The sequence below is a fragment of the Erpetoichthys calabaricus genome, chromosome 15 (assembly GCF_900747795.2).
Source record: "Erpetoichthys calabaricus chromosome 15, fErpCal1.3, whole genome shotgun sequence".
Lineage (NCBI taxonomy): Eukaryota > Metazoa > Chordata > Cladistia > Polypteriformes > Polypteridae > Erpetoichthys > Erpetoichthys calabaricus.
Window position 1 is genome coordinate 27630860 of NC_041408.2, and position 21117 is coordinate 27651976.

Consider the following 21117-nt stretch of genomic DNA (forward strand, 5'->3'; position numbering starts at 1 on the left):
TTGGGCATTTATAAGTGTGCCTCCTGCATCTGTCTGTGTCGGGTTAAGCACTGGTATAGCGCCATCTATTGTCACACAGTCTAAATAAAAAAGTTCCATTGAACCCCATTTTTCTAATTACTATTTTTATGTTATTAAAGTGAAGCCTACTAAAAAGAGTGAGCATGACGGCAGCTCTCGCTTCAGGCTAGGTCTGAGTAATAAGTCTGTTTTGCCCTGGAAACCATGTCCTCTGCTGCCAGTGCTGTCACTTCAATTTGATTAACTTTGGCAGAATCCTACAGTGGGTGGACTTTGGCTCCCTGTCATATAGTGAAAATAACTGATGGTCCTGGTTTTTTTGCCTTCTTTTCTACACTGTTGGGAAAATGCGAGGCATGCTGTGGAAACTGTAACTGCCAACACATCTAACTGAAGTTTAGATTTGACTTTCTGTGTATTTGGATTGGGATATGATAATGATTATGATAATAAGAATACGAATGAAAGGCTCTTCAGTGGTTGGCACCGCTGCTATAGTGGTGACCCCCTGTTACGTAAGTGCCACTTTGAGCAGGACTGAAGATTCTGATGTATTAAACTACTCTTCCATACGAGTTCAAGAAATTTATTACCAGACACAGGTAAATTCCATCCATCCATTTTCCAACCCGCTGAATCCAAACACAGGGTCACGGGGGTCTGCTGGAGCCAATCCCAGCCAACACAGGGCACAAGGCAGGAACCAATCCTGGGCAGGGTGCCAACCCACCACAGGACACAGGTAAATTAAAGAACATAATAAACTTATTAAACTTGGCCTAACATATTTCCAAAGATGCCATTTCTTTTACTTGAAACGTACGTAATCACATCCAACAAAAAACTGTTGCTCAATGTCCTGCTCAACAGCAATCATCTGACCCAATCTCCTTTACAGAATTAAAGCTAGAAGCAGGACAGACTAGTGGAGCACCTATCTATTGTACACAAAGGCAGGATGAATCAACTAATGGTTACACTTTACATATGATTATACAAACGACTCTTACAGTTGTCTTACAGATACAGCTTCTTGCATTCAGATTAAATGCTTGATCATTGCTAGTGTCAGGTTTCCATGTTCAGGTCAGTTAAATGTATTTTGCGCAGTGCTCCTTAAAGAGCTTTCCCCATGTCTGCCTGGTTTGTCCTGCCACATCCCCCAGAGACATGCATGCTCGAATATTTGAAGATGTGAGATTGGCCCTGTGTGATTGTTCAAGTTTAGCGTTAGGTAGGCTTTATTATCCCAGAGGACTGATTACATCTTGCCTGAAGAAGGGGCCTGGGTTGCCTCAAAAGCTTGCATATTGTAATCTTTTTTGTTAGCCAATAAAGGGAGTCATTTTGCTTGACTTCTCACTTTATCCCAGAGGGAAATTTGTTTGCAGCAGGAAAGTACAAAAGCAGAAGACATTGTTACAGCAGATAAACAAGGACACAACACTTGGCAACCAATGTTCCTGCAAAAAAACACACACAATCGAGATCAATACAAAGAAGAAGAATTACTTTCAGCTGTACACAAAATAATAATAATGCAGAATTTATCATTTAGCAACAGCCCTACAAATAACAGATTTTCAAATGCTGTTAGCTCTAGGAATAAAGGAGTTCTTAAACCTTTACCTTTGGAAACCTAAATCTGCAGCTTGATGGCAGCAGCTGGAATTTAGAGCAGAGAGGATGGCTGCTGTCTGATAGAACTGAGTTGGCTTTCTTTGTCTTGTAATTATTAGTGTATGTTTGATTGGGCCCAGGGATGGACTGGCAGCCTGCCCAGGATGGGTTCCTGCCTTGGACTTAAGTGCTGTGGCTGCTGCTAAGATAAGCCACAGCTCATCTTGGTCCTGAACTGGGTCAAGCATGCCTGAAAATGTTATATAATATATAAACAAGTAACAATTGATATTATGTAGCACTTTTTAAGACAGTAGAAGAAAATGTTTTACTAATAATAAGATAACATTGACCAGTGTAAAGTTAAAAATCATAATACAGGATGTCCATAAAGTCCTTGTGCAATTTAAAATAGTTGTAACTTTATAAGTATATGTGATAGAAAGAATCTGTAAAAAGGATTTAGAAAGAAGAAACACATTTTTGATTGTTCTTGTTAATTTTCAACACGTTCACCATCATTACTAATACAAAGGGTAATACGATTCTGTAGCTCTCGGAAAACATTTTCAAGCTGATTTGCAATAATACCAGCGATCACATCAGTTATCCTCGCTTGCAAGTCTTCTAAAGATCGAGGTTTGGTTGAATAAACATTAGTCTTCACATGTCCCCATAAATAGAAATCCAATGGGGTCAAATCTGGCAAACGTGGAGACCAAGAAAATGGTCGACCTCTTCCAATCCATCTGTTAGGGAATTTCTCATGTAGAGACTGTCTAACATGCAAAGCAAAGTGACAAGGAGTACCATCTTGTTGAAACACTGTATTCTCTATCAGTCCTAATTGTTCAAGTTGAGGAATAAAGTCATTTTGCAGTATCCATATTACTAACCGAGAATGGTAAACCGGATGGCATGGACGCAGGGACACGGCGATGGGACCATGAGACGTACTGCGCAGGCGCGTACAGCGCGCATCTCATAAACCGCACGCAAAGTTGTTTCCACCGTGCACGAAGGAGTCACGGCCCAAAAACGAAAGAGCTCAACTGACGTGAATGAGAAATGAAGCAAGAATGCGCCCATGGCTAACGACTACCGACAGCCACACAAAAAAGAGGACTCTGCGCTGCAGCCCAGATTCAAGCGGAAGAGGCTACGGAGGCCCCGCGGGTCCATAAAGTACGGAAGGCGCAGGCGTCAGCACCATATTGTGAGTGGCACTACTGCGGAGTAAAGGCACAGGTGTCACCGCCATATTGTGAGTGGCACTACTGCGGAGTGAAGTTAGGAATACAGGATACCCAACGCCGGGGGTAGGCGAGCGAAGCGAGCAGGGGGCGGAGCCCCTTTGTTTCTAAATAGCTATCACCATTAACAACACACCCTTCAAAAAAGAATGACCCTATGACTCGATTTTTTCTTAAAGTACACCACACATTACCTTTGGGAGAATCTCTTTCATGTTCAACAGAGTTATGCGGATTTTCAGTTCCCCAAATACGGCAAAAATAAAACTTCTAAAGACAAAAAAAAAACTAGGTACATCAAGCTTTCTAATCCTTTCTATCACATATACTTACAAAGTTACAACTACAGTGGTGTGAAAAACTATTTGCCCCCTTCCTGATTTCTTATTCTTTTGCATGTTTGTCACACAAAATGTTTGTGATCATCAAACACATTTAACCATTAGTCAAATATAACACAAGTAAACACAAAATGCAGTTTTTAAATGATGGTTTTTATTATTTAGGGAGAAAAAAAATCCAAACCTACATGGCCCTGTGTGAAAAAGTAAATGCCTCTAGAGCTTTAATCGAAGTCACCTTTCTCTTTGAATTTTTGCGGCCGTAAATCCGCCGCCTCCCGCGATGTTGGAGTTGGATGTTGGTCGAATTCGCCTTTCTCTTTGAATATTTGCGGCCGTAAATCCGCTGCCTGCCGCAATGTCTGTCTTGTAAGGTTTTTCAGGCAGCTGAGCAGAAGGCGACTGCGCATTCGGCTTCGGACAGACGTGAGTGAGTGAGTGAGTGAGTGAGTGAGTGAGGAGACTGGCGAATTATGTATTAAGATTTTTCCAATACAAAGTTGAGGAGATTGTAATAAATTCAGTTGGTTGCTAGCTTAACATATCCAAACGTTAAATCAACAATACATGTCATATCGCCATTTCCATGCATTTTTAAAATACAAGCTTTATCTTTATATATAATACGCTACCATGGCTGTCCATTTGTCTGTCCAGGATTTTAAATCACCTGTAGCTTGCAAGCCGTTTGAACTATTGACCTGAAATTTGGTACTGTGGCGGACGGCTGGAACCCATGCCCGGCCGGGACACCCCTTTGTCACTAGATCCGGGGGAGCAGCCATGGGAGCCACGCTACATCCCTCGGAAACCTTTGTTGGCAGCCCCCCTGGGTTGCGTCGGGGCCACTTTCATGGAACACCGAAGCTCATCTGGGTTGGGATCCGTGGCCTCCGCCAGGAAGAGCTGCATAGAGCTGTATGGCTTAACGAGCCCATCGGGGCGGGAGCGCAGCCAAACCCGGAAGTACAGCTGGAAGTAGGTCAACGAGCACCGGCAGCACTTCCGGGTGGGCTATAAGAGGAGCCTGCAGCCACTACTCAGGGCGCCAGAGTCGGGAGGAGGAGGAGGGCAAAGCTGCCTGGGAGGAGTGGAGGAAGACAAAGAGTGTGATTTGGGGTGATTTTTCTTTGTGTGTTTTGGGGACTGTGTAGGGCCTGTGGGACACGGGGAAGACGTGCCCCATGGCTGAAGAAAAAATAAATCTTTTTTGTTTATTTTACCCGTGCCTCTGGTGTCGGTCTGTGTCAGGTCGGCACCAACCAAGCACCAATATCACACTACACATATACTGTATTTTAAACTGCACACGGACTTTATGGACACCCTGTATTACACTCACCCTTTAAAACAAAATGAAAAATCAGAAATCCAGTAGCTAGGTGATCTGTCAACCCATTCATTTATGGAAAGCAGCTGATTCAGTTTTGGAGCTGTGGGGCGTGTTGTGTGAAAAGAAAGATCTTCACTCCAGTTTCTTGTGATTTAATTGTGAAGCTAACATAACATTCACATCTTTGAGGTGTGCCAAGAGAGGCAGAGCTCTCAGCGAAGACCTCACATCAGATACAGGACGATGAACATGCAGATTTTATACAGACAGGTTACGGGGCTGCAATGATGAGGGAGCAGTCCTAATGATGTGCTTACACGCTGTTTAATGGCAATTAGAAAAGCAGAAGATAAAAACAAAAGAGAAACACACACACACAAAACAAGGATGAAAAAGTTAATTTGACAAACATTAAGAACGTGTGGCTTGGATAATGAAGAGCTGATGCTGCTGTATACAGTGCATCCGGACAGTATTCACAGCGCATCACTGTTTCCACATTTTGTTATGTTACAGCCTTATTCCAAAATGGATTAAATTCATTTTTTCCCTCAGAATTCTACACACAACACCCCATAATGACAACGTGAAAAAAGTTTACTTGAGGTTTTCACAAATTTATTAAAAATAAAAAAACTGAGAAATCCCATGTACATAAGTATTCACAGCCTTTGCTCAATACTTTGTCGATGCACCTTTGGCAGCAATTACAGCCTCAAGTCTTGTTGAATATGATGCCACAAGCTTGGCACACCTATCCTTGGCCAGTTTCTGCCATTCCTCTTTGCAGCACCTCTCAACCTCCATCAGGTTGGATGGGAAGCGTCGGTGCACAGCCATTTTAAGATCTCTCCAGAGATGTTCAATCGGATTCAAGTCTGGGCTCTGGCTGGGCCACTCAAGGACATTCACAGAGTTGTCCTGAAGCCACTCCTTTGATATCTTGGCTGTGTGCTTAGGGTCGTTGTCCTGCTGAAAGATGAACCGTCGCCCCAGTCTGAGGTCAAGAGCGCTCTGGAGCAGGTTTTCATCCAGGATGTCTCTGTACGTTGCTGCAGTCATCTTTCCCTTTATCCTGACTAGTCTCCCAGTCCCTGCCACTGAAAAACATCCCCACAGCATGATGCTGCCACCACCATGCTTCACTGTAGGGATGGTGCCAGGTTTCCTCCAAACATGACGCCTGGCATTCACACCAAAGAGTTCAATCTTTGTCTCATCAGACCAGAGAATTTTCTTTCTCATGGTCTGAGAGTCCTTCAGGTGCCTTTTGACAAACTCCAGGTGGGCTGCCATGTACCTTTTACTAAGGAGTGGCTTCCGTCTGGCCACTCTACCATACAGGCCTGATTGGTGGATTGCTGCAGAGATGGTTGTCCTTCTGGAAGGTTCTCCTCTCTCCACAGAGGACCTCTGGAGCTCTGACAGAGTGACCATCGAGTTCTTGGTTGCCTCCCTGACTAAGGTCCTTCTCCCCCCGATCGCTCAGTTTAGATGGCCGGCAAGCTCTTCCACTTACGGATGATGGAGGCCACTGTGCTCATTGGGACCTTCAAAGCAGCAGAAATTTTTCTGTAACCTTCCCCAGATTTGTGCCTCGAGACAATCCTGTCTCGGAGGTCTACAGACAATTCCTTTGACTTCATGCTTGGTTTGTGCTCTGACATGAACTGTCAACTGTGGGACCTTATGTAGACAGGTGTGTGCCTTTCCAAATCATGTCCAGTCAACTGAATTTACCACAGGTGGACTCCAATGAAGCTGCAGAAACATCTCAAGGATGATCAGGGGAAACGGGATGCACCTGAGCTCAATTTTGAGCTTCATGGCAAAGGCTGTGAATACTTATGTACATGTGCTTTCTCAATTTTTTTATTTTTAATAAATTTGCAAAAACCTCAAGTAAACTTTTTTCACGTTGTCATTATGGGGTGTTGTGTGTAGAATTCTGAGGAAAAAATGAATTTAATCCATTTTAGAATAAGGCTGTAACATAACAAAATGTGGAAAAAGTGATGCTCTGTGAATACTTTCCGGATGCACTGTACGTGGCAGTAAGATGGTGGCTAGTTATCTGTCAAAACAACCATATATACTTATTAAGTAATGAAAGCAAATCTATACACTGTAAACACATTCTTCAAAGAGAACACAATGATAAATGAGACTCTGTATTCAAGGGAAGATCATTTTAGATTATTTTTAAGAGGTCTTTAGGAATAATATGTATATCCAACCATCCATCCTTTTTCTGAACCTGCTTATTCAGGGTAGGGTCATGGGTAAGCACAAGGCACAAGGTAGGTACAATCCCTGTCCCAGTCCATTGCAGAGTAAACACACACACACACACGCACACACACACACACACACTAGGGCCAATTAAACATTACCAATTCACCTAACCTGCAAGTCTTTAGGCTGTGGAAAGAAACCAGAAATATTATCCAGAAATAATATGTGGAATCTTTAAATCAACCCTAAACAACCAATTCAAATCAGCAAAAATAACTGTTGTGGGATCTCCTGTTGCTTTTTGTCAAACGTCTTGCTGCTGAATTTTCTACAGCCTTAAGCTCTACTCTGTATGTGTACAGAGAATTGTAGCGATTGTCTGCAAATCAGTGTGTGATACAGTTAATGTAACGTGCTTGTCCTGCGGATTACTCATAGCCACAGTAACTGGTATATGTAACATTCTCATACTTCCTGTGGCAGACGGCCGGACCCCTTACCCAGCCAGGATGCCCTGAGTATGGAAGGACTGGGGGCGAGAGTATTTGTAAGACTGTTTCTCCCTTATACCAACAGAGGGTAGCCCCCTTGGCTTGCAGCGGGGGCCATGGGTTATGAGCATGGAAGCTCAACCCTGCCGGGGCCCGTGGCCACCACCAGGGGGCGCCTGGACTTAAAGGACTCCAGGTGCCCAACAAACTTCTTCCACCAGGGATAGAGGACTGATGATAGAGGACACAGAAGTGCTCCGTTGAGGAAAAATTTGATACTTTAATATAGAGGTTAGGAGCAGGCGCTGATACAGCGCATTGCTGCACTCACCACATGACAAATCAACTCAGGATCCCCAGATTGGGATCCCCAGATTAGGACCCAAGTGCATCCATGCAATGGGAGACACCTCAGCACCACGCTAGTTCAGATAAAATGGAACCAGTGTGAGGTTTTTCATGGTGGCTGGAGTGCCAATTCTGCCACCAACCCCCAGGTTTTCCCCTGCAGGTTGGTTCTACCTGCAGGGCTGGATGCAGATTAACGGCATAACCAGCATTTCCGGTAAACGTCCAGGCACCCCAGCAGGGTTGAGCTTCCATGCTTACAACCCATGGCCCCACTGCAACCTAAGGGGGTTGCTCTCTGTCGGTCCGGGGGAGATACAGCCTTTCAAATACTGTCACCCTAGATCCTTTCATACTCAGGGCGTCCCGGCTGTCCACCACACTCCTTAATCCAATTCAGGATTGTGGTGAGCCAGTATCTATTTCAGTGGTATTAGGTAGAGCTGTGGATGGGGCACTAGTGCATTACGAAGCATTCTTATGACCATGTCGACTCTCACGCAAGGCCAATTTTGAATCTCCAGTTATACAGTAACTGGTATTTGTTTGAAACCAGTTTTATTTTTGCAGTCAAATTTTGAAGGAGTACGCACATTCATCAGGGAGAGGTGTAAGCAGTGAAGAGAGCAGCTGTAGAAGACTCATCAATAGAAACTCAACTGGCAGTTCTCAGATGAAGATCTCTGGAGGAAGCTACTGTTACCCTGTAGCCAAAACTCAGCAAGTCCAGTATCTCCAGGTAAGACATTTGTGAAAACAACTATATCAATAAGTGCCAACGTATCTCAGTTTTAGCCATCAGTCCTTATCTAGTTGTTGTATACCGGTTTGTAAAAAGTGATGGCTTTCCTTTTATCTCTATGTAATCTTCTGTAAGTTAGAAACCAAAGATCTACTCATTTGTACTCATTTGTTTTCCGTTTTCTGTTCCAAGACTTTTAATTCTACTTGGGTGCCATTTTGTCTTAAATTCAATACCTAAAGTTCATTCTACACTAGTGGTCTAATCTGGAATTGAAATACTCCTTACTTCTACTGCCTTCTGACAGACTTAATGCACCTTTACTCTGAGATACCTCATTTTCTTACTCTGGTTGTGCCATTGCTTGATTTTGGCTTCTCCAGACTATTGCATTTTTGCTGGAGCCCCTGCTCTACCAAACACTACCAGACTGTAATACAAAGCATGTAGTGACTGAGCCCACCATGGCACACATCATTTGATGGGATAGAGGACTGATGATAGAGGAGTAATGCGCAGTTTGAAGGTTTTTTTTATAACTTGCACACAGAAGTGCTCCGTTCTATCTTAGATAACACCTGAGAAAGGACCTGAGAAAAAATTTGAGACTTTAATATAGAGGTTAGGAGCAGGCGCTGATACAGCACATTGCTGCACTCACCACATGACAAATCAACTCAGGATCCCCAGATTAGGATCCCCAGATTAGGACCCAAGTGCAGCCATGCAACGGGTGACACCTCAGCACCACGCTAGTTCAGATAAAATGGAACCAGTGTGAGGTTTTTTATGGTGGCTGGAGTGCCAATTCTGCCACCAACCCCCAGGTTTACCCCTGCAGGTTGGAGGGCCTACCTGCAGGAGTGGATGCAGATTAACGTCATACCCTGGACAAAGCAATTGCAGGTTACGGGCCTTGGTCAGGGGCCCAACAGAGTAGAGTCCCTTGTGGTATTTACGTGATTCAAACCGGCAACCTTCCGATTGTCAGTGCAGGTCCACCACTCTGCCCACATGTAGCTGTGAAGCTCTAGCATATTTTTTAGACGTCTTTCACTTTCTATTTACTGTGCATCTGCATTCAGGCTACTTCTGAGTGGTATATTATGGTGGGAGCTCTCATATGCGACACATTATTTCATGTCTTTATTTTGGCCCTAGACACACAAAACCTTCCAAAATATGTCATTGGAATTTTGTAGGCAACCTTCCCCTCTGTGTCAGAGGGTCATTGCACAAAGGAAATTTAGCAGCATGACTCATCTTCGTCAGACAAACAGGTGAAGAGCCCAGCTGCGTCAGCCGGAAATATTTCTGTTTACACGGTAAACTGACATGGAGTATTGTTTTGCCTACAGAGATTCAAAGTCGTTCCGGTTTCTATCGTAAGGAATGTACAAGTGTCCTAGTTGTCACAGCTTGTATACCTATCAGGTGTTTGCTTAGTTTCAATTAGTACATTTGTTTGAAAAGCTCAGTGGATGCAAGATGTGCATGTCATTACTATAAAATGACTTTGTGTAAAGAAGATTTAAGTGTCATTTTGATGCTAATTAGCTAGATGTTTTTCAATGAAACTCCTGCTTCCTGGAAATGAACAGTACAGTGGAAAATTCAGGATTCACACTAAGGCATCATGATGCAAGAAACTTATTGCCTTTCCACTTTCTGTAACCCATGGAAGCTCAACACCTTTGCATCTGTCCTGTATATGGGCGGCGCACAGGCTTCCTTTACATCACTGTATATCTGCGCATCCATTCCTCCCTAAATCCATTCATTTTCTGATCCCATCTATTGATCCAGGCTTTGAGAAATGGGGGAGGCTAAAACCTTTCATGGAAGCATTAGTGTAATTCAGGAGACAAAACTGTAAGGCATTATACTGCAGGGTACATTTGCACATATTTCTTGGCTAGTTAATTTAATATATAGTTTAATATGTACAGTACATACAATTGTAAAGTGAATAGGAGCAATTATTAATAAGAAAGTTGAGCTACATAAATCAACTGTTGTGGCAGAAATCAACATCTCTATTAAAGAAGCTTATCCTCTAACAGGACAAATCAGTAATCAGGCAGGAGAAAAGCGCATCCATCTGCGTCATTTAGGAGTCTTCAGCTAATGCTTGAACAGACAGCATTCTTCTCCAGGCATGATCAGAGTGGTCACATAGTAAAGATACAGGTCTATTTTATAAGCAACTGAATTTACATAACAGTGTTAATCAATGCAGACATTTACTCTGGTTGGTTTGTTAGTTTACACCTAAATGATCTACAGTGCATCCAGAAAGTATTCACAGCGCGTCACTTTTTCCACATTTTGTTATGTTACAGCCTTATTCCAAAATGGATTAAATTCATTTTTTTCCTCAGAATTCTACACACAACACCCCATAATGGCAACGTGAAAAAAGTTTACTTGAGGTTTTTGCAAATTTATTAAAAATAAAAAAACTGAGAAATCCCATGTACATAAGTATTCACAGCCTTTGCTCAATACTTTGTCGATGCACCTTTGGCAGCAATTACAGCCTCAAGTCTTTTTGAATATGATGCCACAAGCTTGGCACACCTATCCTTGGCCAGTTTCGCCCATTCCTCTTTGCAGCACCTCTCAAGCTCCATCAGGTTGGATGGGAAGCGTCGGTGCACAGCCATTTTAAGATCTCTCCAGAGATGATCAATTGGATTCAAGTCTGGACTCTGGCTGGGCCACTCAAGGACATTCACAGAGTTGTCCTGAAGCCACTCCTTTGATATCTTGGCTGTGTGCTTAGGGTCGTTGTCCTGCTGAAAGTTGAACCGTCGCCCCAGTCTGAGATCAAGAGCGCTCTGGAGCAGATTTTCATCCAGGATGTCTCAGTACATTGCTGCAGTCATCTTTCCCTTTATCCTGACTAGTCTCCCAGTCCCTGCCGCTGAAAAACATCCCCACAGCGTGATGCTGCCACCACCACACTTCACTGTAGGGATGGTATTGGCCTGGTGATGAGCGGTGCCTGGTTTCCTCCAAACATGACACCTGGCATTCACACCAAAGAGTTCAATCTTTGTCTCATCAGACCAGAGAATTTTCTTTCTCATGGTCTGAGAATCCTTCAGGTGCCTTTTGGTAAACTCCAGGCGGGCTGCCATGTGCCTTTTACTAAGGAGTGGCTTCCATCTGGCCACTCTACCATACAGGCCTGATTGGTGGATTGCTGCAGAGATGGTTGTCCTTCTGGAAGGTTCTCCTCTCCCCACAGAGGACCTCTGGAGCTCTGACAGAGTGACCATCGGGTTCTTGGTCACCTCCCTGACTAAGGCCCTTCTCCCCCGATCGCTCAGTTTAGATGGCCGGCCAGCTCTAGGAAGAGTCCTGGTGGTTTCGAACTTCTTCCACTTACGGATGATGGAGGCCACTGTGCTCATTGGGACCTTCAAAGCAGCAGAAATTTTTCTGTAACCTTCCCCAGATTTGTGCCTTGAGACAATCCTGTCTCGGAGGTCTACAGACAATTCCTTTGACTTCATGCTTGGTTTGTGCTCTGACATGAACTGTCAACTGTGGGACCTTATATAGACAGGTGTGTGCCTTTCCAAATCATGTCCAGTCAACTGAATTTACCACAGGTGGACTCCAATTGAACTGCAGAAACATCTCAAGGATGATCAGGGGTGACAGGATGCACCTGAGCTCAATTTTGAGCTTCATGGCAAAGGCTGTGAAAACTTATGTACATGTGCTTTCTCAAATTTTTTATTTTTAATAAATTTGCAAAAATCTCAAGTAAACTTTTTTCACGTTGTCATTATGGGGTGTTGTGTGTAGAATTCTGAAGAAAAAAATGAATTTAATCCATTTTGGAATAAGGCTGTAACATAACAAAATGTGGAAAAAGTGATGCACTGTGAATACTTTCCGGATGCACTGTATAGTATACAGTGGTTCCCAACATTTTTTTGGCCATGCCCCACCTCTGCCCCTCTAAAATCATGATGTCCCCCACTGTAACATATACCTTATTCTTAATATTACCTGTTCAAAAAGTGAACTCCTACTCATGTGGAGGAAGCCCATAAAGTCATCAGTTTGGTCTAAACAAGCTTCCAAAGAACATGGAAACAAAAGAGGGAAAGGATAGTTGAAGTACTGACAAAGAAATCACTAAGAAATTGTTAAAAAAAAAATATATAATATGAAGTAATAGGAAACACAGTTTTGAAAACATATAATAAGAGACATGATATTCATAAATATAAAATAACTTTAATGACAGCTTTTTCTGTAATATTTTGATCATTTTATATTTTTGTTATATTTGAAAATTTTATAATTGTTGTTACAATTCATATTATTTTAATGGTAAAAACGATTTCTAAGTAGAAAAACCCAAGTCGGTTGTAAAATCATAAATTAAAGGGTTCTTCACCATCTCTTCTATGTTTATATAAATATCTAAATTGTTTATTTTTTCTATCATTTTTAGCAGTGAATTTCTGTTTTTTCCTAAATTTTTGAATTGCCCCCCATAAAAAATCAAATTGCCCCACGTTGGGAATCACCGCTACCGTGGCTATCCGTTTGTCTGTCCAGGATTTTTAATCACCTGTAGCTCACAAACCGTTTGACCTATTGACCTGACATTTGCTACACATATACTATGTGATGTCTACTATCCGCTTTCGGGGTGATAATTGTCCCAAAAATGTTATTCCTATTTTTATTTTATTGCAGAATCAACTTTCGGCAGCGGCCAGCAGGGGCCGTGCGGCACATGCATACAGTTGCCATTTTCATTCCCTACCACCTTTGCCATCACTTCTTCTACCTCTTCATACCTTAAATCATTCTTGAGGCAGATTGAAGACTTAAGTGCCAGCTTAAGTGAAAAATGAAGGAAAACATACTAAGTAATTGCAACACAAACACTGACTTAATCAGTTTTTAACGCAAGAAGATGCTGACGAAAGAAGAGAAGCAGTGGGCCACTATGGTGGAGGAAAGCAGAAGTGCTCAGGAAGCAGCAAGCACGTCAACCTCTGAGCAAACGAATGATAAACGTACAGAGAAAGAGAATGAAAACTATGAATGCTCAAGTCAAGTGTATTCACTGCCTGTTATCGTGCAGCGCGCTGCTACTGGTATAAAATAAAAGTCTATTTTGATACATTCTGGTTCTTCTTATACTCTTCGGGTTGAGCCACCACCCTTGAAATTTCTGTGTATATAGCAACAGACCGATCTTGTTGAATACAGGTCATCTGATCTCTTAGTCATCCTTCAGTACATTTTTTTGTATGCTTGACCTTTATCTGGCTTCCACATATGCCATAAGAGGTTTCTGACATCTATTGACACATTATGCTATTCCTTGAAGATAAATGCTATATGAAAACACTTTATCCTTAACGACTACGTGACGCATAAGTCTAACCTTTCTTCCACAGTACGGGTGTATTAGTGAACATTCAACATGGGGAGGCAGAGGACACTGTGTTTCACTAATATACTAACATTTTATTAGGAAGCAACATCAATTACTTATCTAAGTAAGGTGGCATATAAGCCAGAAACTAAACCAAATGATAAAGACATTAATAGGAAAGCGTTTAAATGAGTGCAAAATTGGCAACAGGAAGAAGTGATTTATGGTCTGAGTAACCTTTTTCTGAATTAAGTTATGTTAAAAATGTACTCTATCAGGGATCAGTGCTTGGCCACTGCTGTTTTAAAATTATGTAAATAACCTGGGCCAGAATGTAAAGGTAAAAATAATGTAAAAAATGGGTTTACACTGAAGTTGAATCTAAACCAAAGGGGAAAATATCTGCAAAATTCTTACAGGTGGACTTTAACAGCATTTAGATTTGGGCAGATATTAGTCAGATGTAACTAATTATAAGTAAATGTTTTACACTTATAAAGTGCAAATATTAGAATTATTTACACGATGGAGGGGACAGGGTCCATGCATCCATCCATTCTCTTCCGCTTATCCGAGGTCGGGTCGCGGGGGCAGCAGCTTGAGCAGAGATGCCCAGACTTCCCTCTCCCCGGCCACTTCTTCAAGCTCTTCCGAGAGAATCCCGAGACGTTCCCAGGCCATCCGGGAGACATAGTCCCTCCAGCGTGTCCTGGGTCTTCCCCGGGGCCTCCTCCCAGTTAGACGTGCCCGGAACACCTCACCAGGGAGGCGTCCAGGAGGCATTCTGATCAGATGCCCGAGCCACCTCATCTGACTCCTCTCGATGCGGAGGAGCAGCGGCTCTACTCTGAGTCCCTCCCGGATGACTGAGCTTCTCACCCTATCTTTAAGGGAAAGCCCAGACACCCTGCGGAGGAAACTCATTTCAGCCGCTTGTATTCGCGATCTCGTTCTTTCGGTCACTACCCATAGCTCATGACCATAGGTGAGGGTAGGAACATAGATCGACTGGTAAATTGAGAGCTTTGCCTTACGGCTCAGCTCCTTTTTTACCACGACAGACCGATACAGAGCCCGCATCACTGCAGACACTGCACCGATCCGCCTGTCGATCTCATGCTCCATTCTTCCCTCACTCATGAACAAGACCCCGAGATACTTGAATTCCTCCACTTGAGGCAGGATCTCGCTCCCAACCCTGAGAGGGCACTCCACCCTTTTCCGGCTGAGGACCATGGTCTCGGATTTGGAGGTGCTGATTCCCATCCCAGTCGCTTCACACTCAGCTGCAAACCAATCCAGTGAGAGCTGAAGATCACGGCCTGATGAAGTAAACAGGACAACATCATCTGCAAAAAGCAGTGACCCAATCCTGAGTCCACCAAACCCGGACCCCCTCAACACCCTGGCTGTGCCTAGAAATTCTGTCCATAAAAGTTATGAACAGAATCGTTGACAAAGGGCAGCCCTGGTGGAGTCCAACTCTCACTGGAAACGGGTTCGACTTACTGCCGGCAATGCGGACCAAGCTCTGGCACCGATCGTACAGAGACTAAACAGCCCTTATCAGGGGGTCCGGTACCCCATACTCTCGGAGTACTCCCCACAGGATTCCCTGAGGGACATGGTCGAACACCTTTTCCAAGTCCACAAAACACATGTAGACTGGTTGGGCAAACTCCCATGCACCCTCCAGGACTCTGCTAAGGGTGTAGAGCTGGTCCACTGTTCCGCGACCAGGACGAAAACCACACTGTTCCTCCTGAATCCGAGGTTCGACTATCCGACGGACCCTCCTCTCCAGAACCCCTGAATAGACTTTTCCAGGGAGGCTGAGGAGTGTGATCCCTCTGTAGTTGGAACACACCCTCCGGTCCCCCTTCTTAAAGAGGGGAACCACCACCCTGGTCTGCCAATCCAGAGGCACTGTCCCTGATGTCCATGTGATGTTGCAGAGGGGTGTCAACCAAGACAGTTCTACAACATCCAGAGCCTTGAGGAACTCCGGGTGTATCTCATCCATCCTTGGGGCCCTGCTACCAAGGAGTTTTTTGACCACCTCGATGACCTCAGTCCCAGAGATGGGGGAGCCCACCTCCGAGTCCCCAGGCTCTGCTTCCTCATTGGAAGGCATGTTAGTGGGATTGAGGAGGTCTTCAAAGTACTCCCCCCACAGACCCACAACGTCCCAAATCGAGGTCAGCAGCGCACCATCCCCACCATATACATTGTTGACACTACACTGCTTCCCCCTCCTGAGACGCTGGACGGTTGACCAGAATCTCCACGAAGCCGTCTGAAAGTCGTTCTCCATGGCCTCCCCAAACTCCTCCCATGCCCGAGTTTTTGCCTCAGCAACCACCGAAGCCGCATTCCGCTTGGCCTGCCGGTACCTATCAGCTGCCTCCAGGGTCCCACAGGACAAAAGGGACCGGTAGGACTCCTTCTTCAGCTTGACAGCATCCCTTAGCGCTGGTGTCCACCAATGGGTTCGGGGATTGCCGCCACGACAGGCACCGACCACCTTACGGCCACAGCTCCGGTCAGCTGCCTCAACAATAGAGGCACGGAACATGGCCCATTCCGACTCAATGTCCCCCACCTCCCTCGGGATGTGGTCGAAGTTCTGCCGGAGGTGGGAGTTTAAGCTACTGCTGACAGGGGACTCTGCCAGACATTCCCAGCAGATCCTCACAACACTTTTGGGCCTACCAGGCCTGACCGGCATCCTCCCCCACCATCGAAGCCAACTCACCACCAGGTGGTGATCAGTTGACAGCTCTGCCCCTCTCTTCACCCGAGTGTCCAAGACATGTGGCCACAAGTCCGACGACACGACCACAAAGTCGATCATTGAACTGAGGCCTAGGGTGTCCTGGTGCCAAGTGCACATATGAACGCCCGTATGCTTGAACATGTTGTTCGTTATGGACAATCCGTGACGAGCACTGAAGTCCAATAACAAAACACCACTCGGGTTCAGATCGGGGGGGCCATTCCTCCCAATCACGCCCTTCCAGGTCTCACTGTCATTGCCCACGTGAGCATTGAAGTCTCCCAGCAGAACGAGGGGGTCCCCAGAAGGTATACCCTCTAGCACCCCCTCCAGGGACTCCAAAAAGGGTGGGTACTCCGAACTGCTGTTCGGCGCATACGCACAAACAACAGTTAAGACCCGTCCCCCCATCCGAAGGCGAAGGGAGGCTACCCTCTCATCCACCGGGGTAAACCCCAATGTACAGGCTCCAAGTCGGGGGGCAATAAGTATACCCACACCCGCTCGGCGCCTCTCACCAGGGGGAACTCCAGAGTGGTAGAGAGTCCAGCCCCTCTCAAGGAGATTGGTTCCAGAGTCCAAGCTGTGCGTCGAGATGAGCCCGACTATATCTAGCCGGAAACCTCTCAACCTCGCGCACAAGCTCAGGCTCCTTCCCCTTCAGAGAGATAACATTCCACGTCCCAAGAGCCAGCTTCTGTAGCCGAGGATCGGACCGCCAAGGTCCCCGCCTTCGGCCACCACCCAACTCACACTGCACCCGACCTCCTTGGCCCCTCCCATAGGTGGTGAGCCCATGGGAAGGGGGATAGGTTCTGAAATGTGAAAAGTTCACCATATGAGAAAAACTTGTTTGTTTTCCACAATTCAGTTCAATATCATAATTCCAATTCAGTTGCTTTCTGGAGAGGATCTTCTTGTAGGCAAACCACAACAGTTTCATTTGGATTGATGATGTCTGAAATCCAGTCCATTTTCCATTGCAAAATCAGATAGTTGACAGAAAGCTTCTAGAATGTTACATATCTGTTGAATGGTAGGAAAAAACTACGAGTAAATGGATGCCATATGCTTAAGCGTGATATCTTCATAAGAAGTATTCTAGAATATGTGACAGTTTAGTCTCTAATCATAAAAAGTCATATTAACAATATTAAAATGAGACAAAAACTGATAAAAGGGTTGGGTTTCTGCCTCATATATTCAGAATCCTTTCAATAATTAAAGTGATTGAAATCAATTTTTTTATGAGAGTGAGTAGCTCTTCGGACTGAGTCCAAACATGCAACTGCAAAGGAGGGAAAGTAGATGTTTCTTATAGCTTCTGGGGAGGAAGAGGTGGGACCAAAGAACAGACAGAGAGAAAGGCTTTAGTGCGCCCGTCATCCCCTGCTCTGACTTACTGTGTTCAGCCAAGTCCACTGACTGCCTCCCATGCGCTCATGTGTGACAACACACATTATCATCCATCCATCCATTTTCCAACCCGCTGAATCCGAACACAGGGTCACGGGGGTCTGCTGGAGCCAATCCCAGCCAACACAGGGCACAAGGCAGGAACCAATCCCAGGCAGGGTGCCAACCCACCGCAGGACACACACAAACACACCCACACACCAAGCACACACTAGGGCCAATTTAGAAACACACATTATCAGATATCTATAATTCATTTTAAGATATCTTACAATGCACTTTGTGGTGTGGCAGCATTTGTATTACATCACATTTAGCACACAAAAAAAAAATTGTGAGTGTGCGCGCCTCGACTTTCTCATATACTGAGATAGAGGAAAAGGTCATCAGAACCACTTCCAGTTGCACAATATTTCTCAAATATCATATCCCTTTGTTTCTCATCATAACAAATTGATAATATTGATACACAATCATTCATCTCTATTTATAATAAAACTTTATATTAACATTATATTTTCACACACACAGTGAGGTCGAAAACGGTGGTGGAATTTTTTCATGATTATATATGCATTACCTCGATTACGTGCAAAATAAAAAGAGTCCTATTTAGCTAAAAACACAGAAAAAGTGTTAGTATTATATAATATTTGTTGCAATAAATTGCTGTAGGTAAAACTGCATCTAGCAATAATGGCGGAAATTTAAAAAAATATCATAAAATGAAATGTATTACCAGGAACACGATGGGGACGTAGCAGCTTATTGTTCCCATTACATCTTTATATTTACATGGCATGTTCAATGTTTACATGTTATTCTTAAACTGATGATGTGTAAATTGAAATAAAATTAATAAGTCCTAGAAAGAATATGTGTTATACTGAATACAGTTTTTAATATTGTGTACACATTTATATTTCCATGATACAAAAATTCGGATGGTTGCTTAAATAAAATACTACTTCTGGTTGAGTAATTTTTCTCAAATTTCATATCTGATTGCTTTTTATCATTATAAATCTCTATACAAAATTTGAATCATCTGTCTATAATTATAACCATAGATTACTTGAAAATTTTTACAAAAGTATTCAGTTAAAGTACAACTGGAAGTGGCCCAGCAGACCCCCGTGACCCTGTGTTCGGATTCAGCGGGTTGGAAAATGGATGGATGGATGGATGGAAGTGGCCCAAAAGTTGATAGGATTCCTTATTTTTGATATAAAGCGGGTGTACAAAACCTCATTGACCAAAGAGGGCAAAGTGTTTTTGAGTTATCGTGTTTACACACAGACAGATATAACTTCAAAAATGGTATTTTCGGATTTAGGAAGGTCTAAAACGTCAAGATTCATCAAAGTCTTGAGGTTTAATTTTTTCAAGATTCCTATAATTTCTCTAAACTATGTATTGTATATGAGAAAGTAAAAAAGTTTTCTGAGATTTCCAAATTTTGTAATTGCGAATAAAGGATTGTAGACTTGTATAATGAAGCCTAAAACTAAGCACAGTTCTGCTTGGCACTTAGATTGTCAGACATACTGTATTTCATTCTGTAGTGTGTCTTTGCTGTGAATAAGAATCTTGATCTAGGACGTGATTTAGTACATGTAAAAGTTAGAAAATTAAGTCTGCTGATCAAAATCTAAGAAAGATTTTTGTGTTACTTAAATAACTCATTATTATAAGTGAATTATTTCCAAAAAAAGTAGATATTTTTAAACACCAACAACTCTTCATGGCATTCCCATCTGTACTTCAGTTGTAAATGGAATAGAAATATAGTCACTTCCCTAACAGATGCTTGTTTCATGGTTGACCACCCTAAAATGCATTCTGTTTTTTTTTTTGTCTCCCATTTATCAGGGTGATGAATACAAAAGGCTGACACGTGGCTTCCATGATGCTATCTCAATTAGGTAAAAAAAAATGTTAACAAGCAAAACTTTTTTTATAATCATGAAAACTGGAGAAATGTCAATGAAAAGAGATCAGTTCTCCAGTAATGGAAATTTCCCCCAGTGGAAAGCAAGATTTCATGTTTCCCACATTGGCTAGGATCTTGTGATCTCTTTACCTGTTTTTACCTTTATGAAAGTTTTCTTATGTATGCATAAATATGAAAAAGGAAATGCACGGTAACGACTAATGTGCGCCACTGCGCTCTGCCTTCAGTAAATATTCTCCGATTTTCCTTCCTTGGTAGAAATCTTCAAACTCACCGGGAGCACAGAGAACCACACACAAAGAGCTGCAGCAGTCTGCCGTCGCTAGCCTGTCCCATCAGTAGCAGAGCCGCTGGGACATCTCCAGTTTGTGGAAAGACCACACCCCACGAACACCAAGGTACTGCATTAACCTATTCTTGTTATCCAGCTCTGTTAAAATTTATTTTAATTCTTTTCTATGGAAATAATCTTTAAAGAGAAAAAAAATAAAACCTAGTGCACATTTGTGTAAATAGCAGTTAACTTCAGTAGATTTAAAAATGAAAATTTCAGAATCCAGTCCCAATATTACTTGTCTCATACCCTCACACGAAATGATGTATTACAACAACAACAACATTTATTTATATAGCACATTTTCATACAAAAAGTAGCTCAAAGTGCTTTACATAATGAAGAAAAGAAAAATAAAAGACAAAATAAGAAATTAAAATAAGACAACATTAATTAACATAGAAAAGAGTAAGGTCCGATGGCCAGGGGGGACAGAAAAAACAAAAAAAAAAAACTCCAGACGGCTGGAGAAAAAAATAAAATCTGCAGGGGTTCCAGGCCACGAGACCGCCCAGTCCCGTCTGGGCATTCTACCTAACATAAATGAAATAGTCCTCTTTGTAGTTAGGGTTCTCACGGAAGGTCTTGATGATGATGGTCATGCAGACTTCTGGCTTTTAATCCATCACTGTTGGAACATCACGGTGCTTTGAGTAGATGGTGGCCGCCACCAACAGGACACCGGAAAAGGAAACAGAAGAGAGAGTAGGGGTTAGTACCGATTTTAGAGCCACCATGAATAGTTATTATAATGAATTGAATATACAGAGTATCAGGATTAAATTACAGTGAAGTTATGAGAAGGCCATGTTAAAGTAATGTGTTTTCAGCAGTTTT

The 21117-nt window shown here is 43.2% G+C and overlaps 1 protein-coding gene across 1 annotated transcript in view; it reads left to right on the forward strand.

Annotated features, from left to right (window-relative positions):
• The window catches only part of LOC114666116 (uncharacterized), a 129249-nt gene that overhangs the window by 62861 nt on the left and 45271 nt on the right, over positions 1-21117 (forward strand). The window contains exons 5-7 of the mRNA XM_028820852.2: positions 8213-8381; positions 19865-19917; positions 20205-20344. Coding sequence (XP_028676685.1) covers positions 8213-8381; positions 19865-19917; positions 20205-20344 — 362 coding nt within the window. The remainder of the gene's footprint in view (positions 1-8212; positions 8382-19864; positions 19918-20204; positions 20345-21117) is intronic.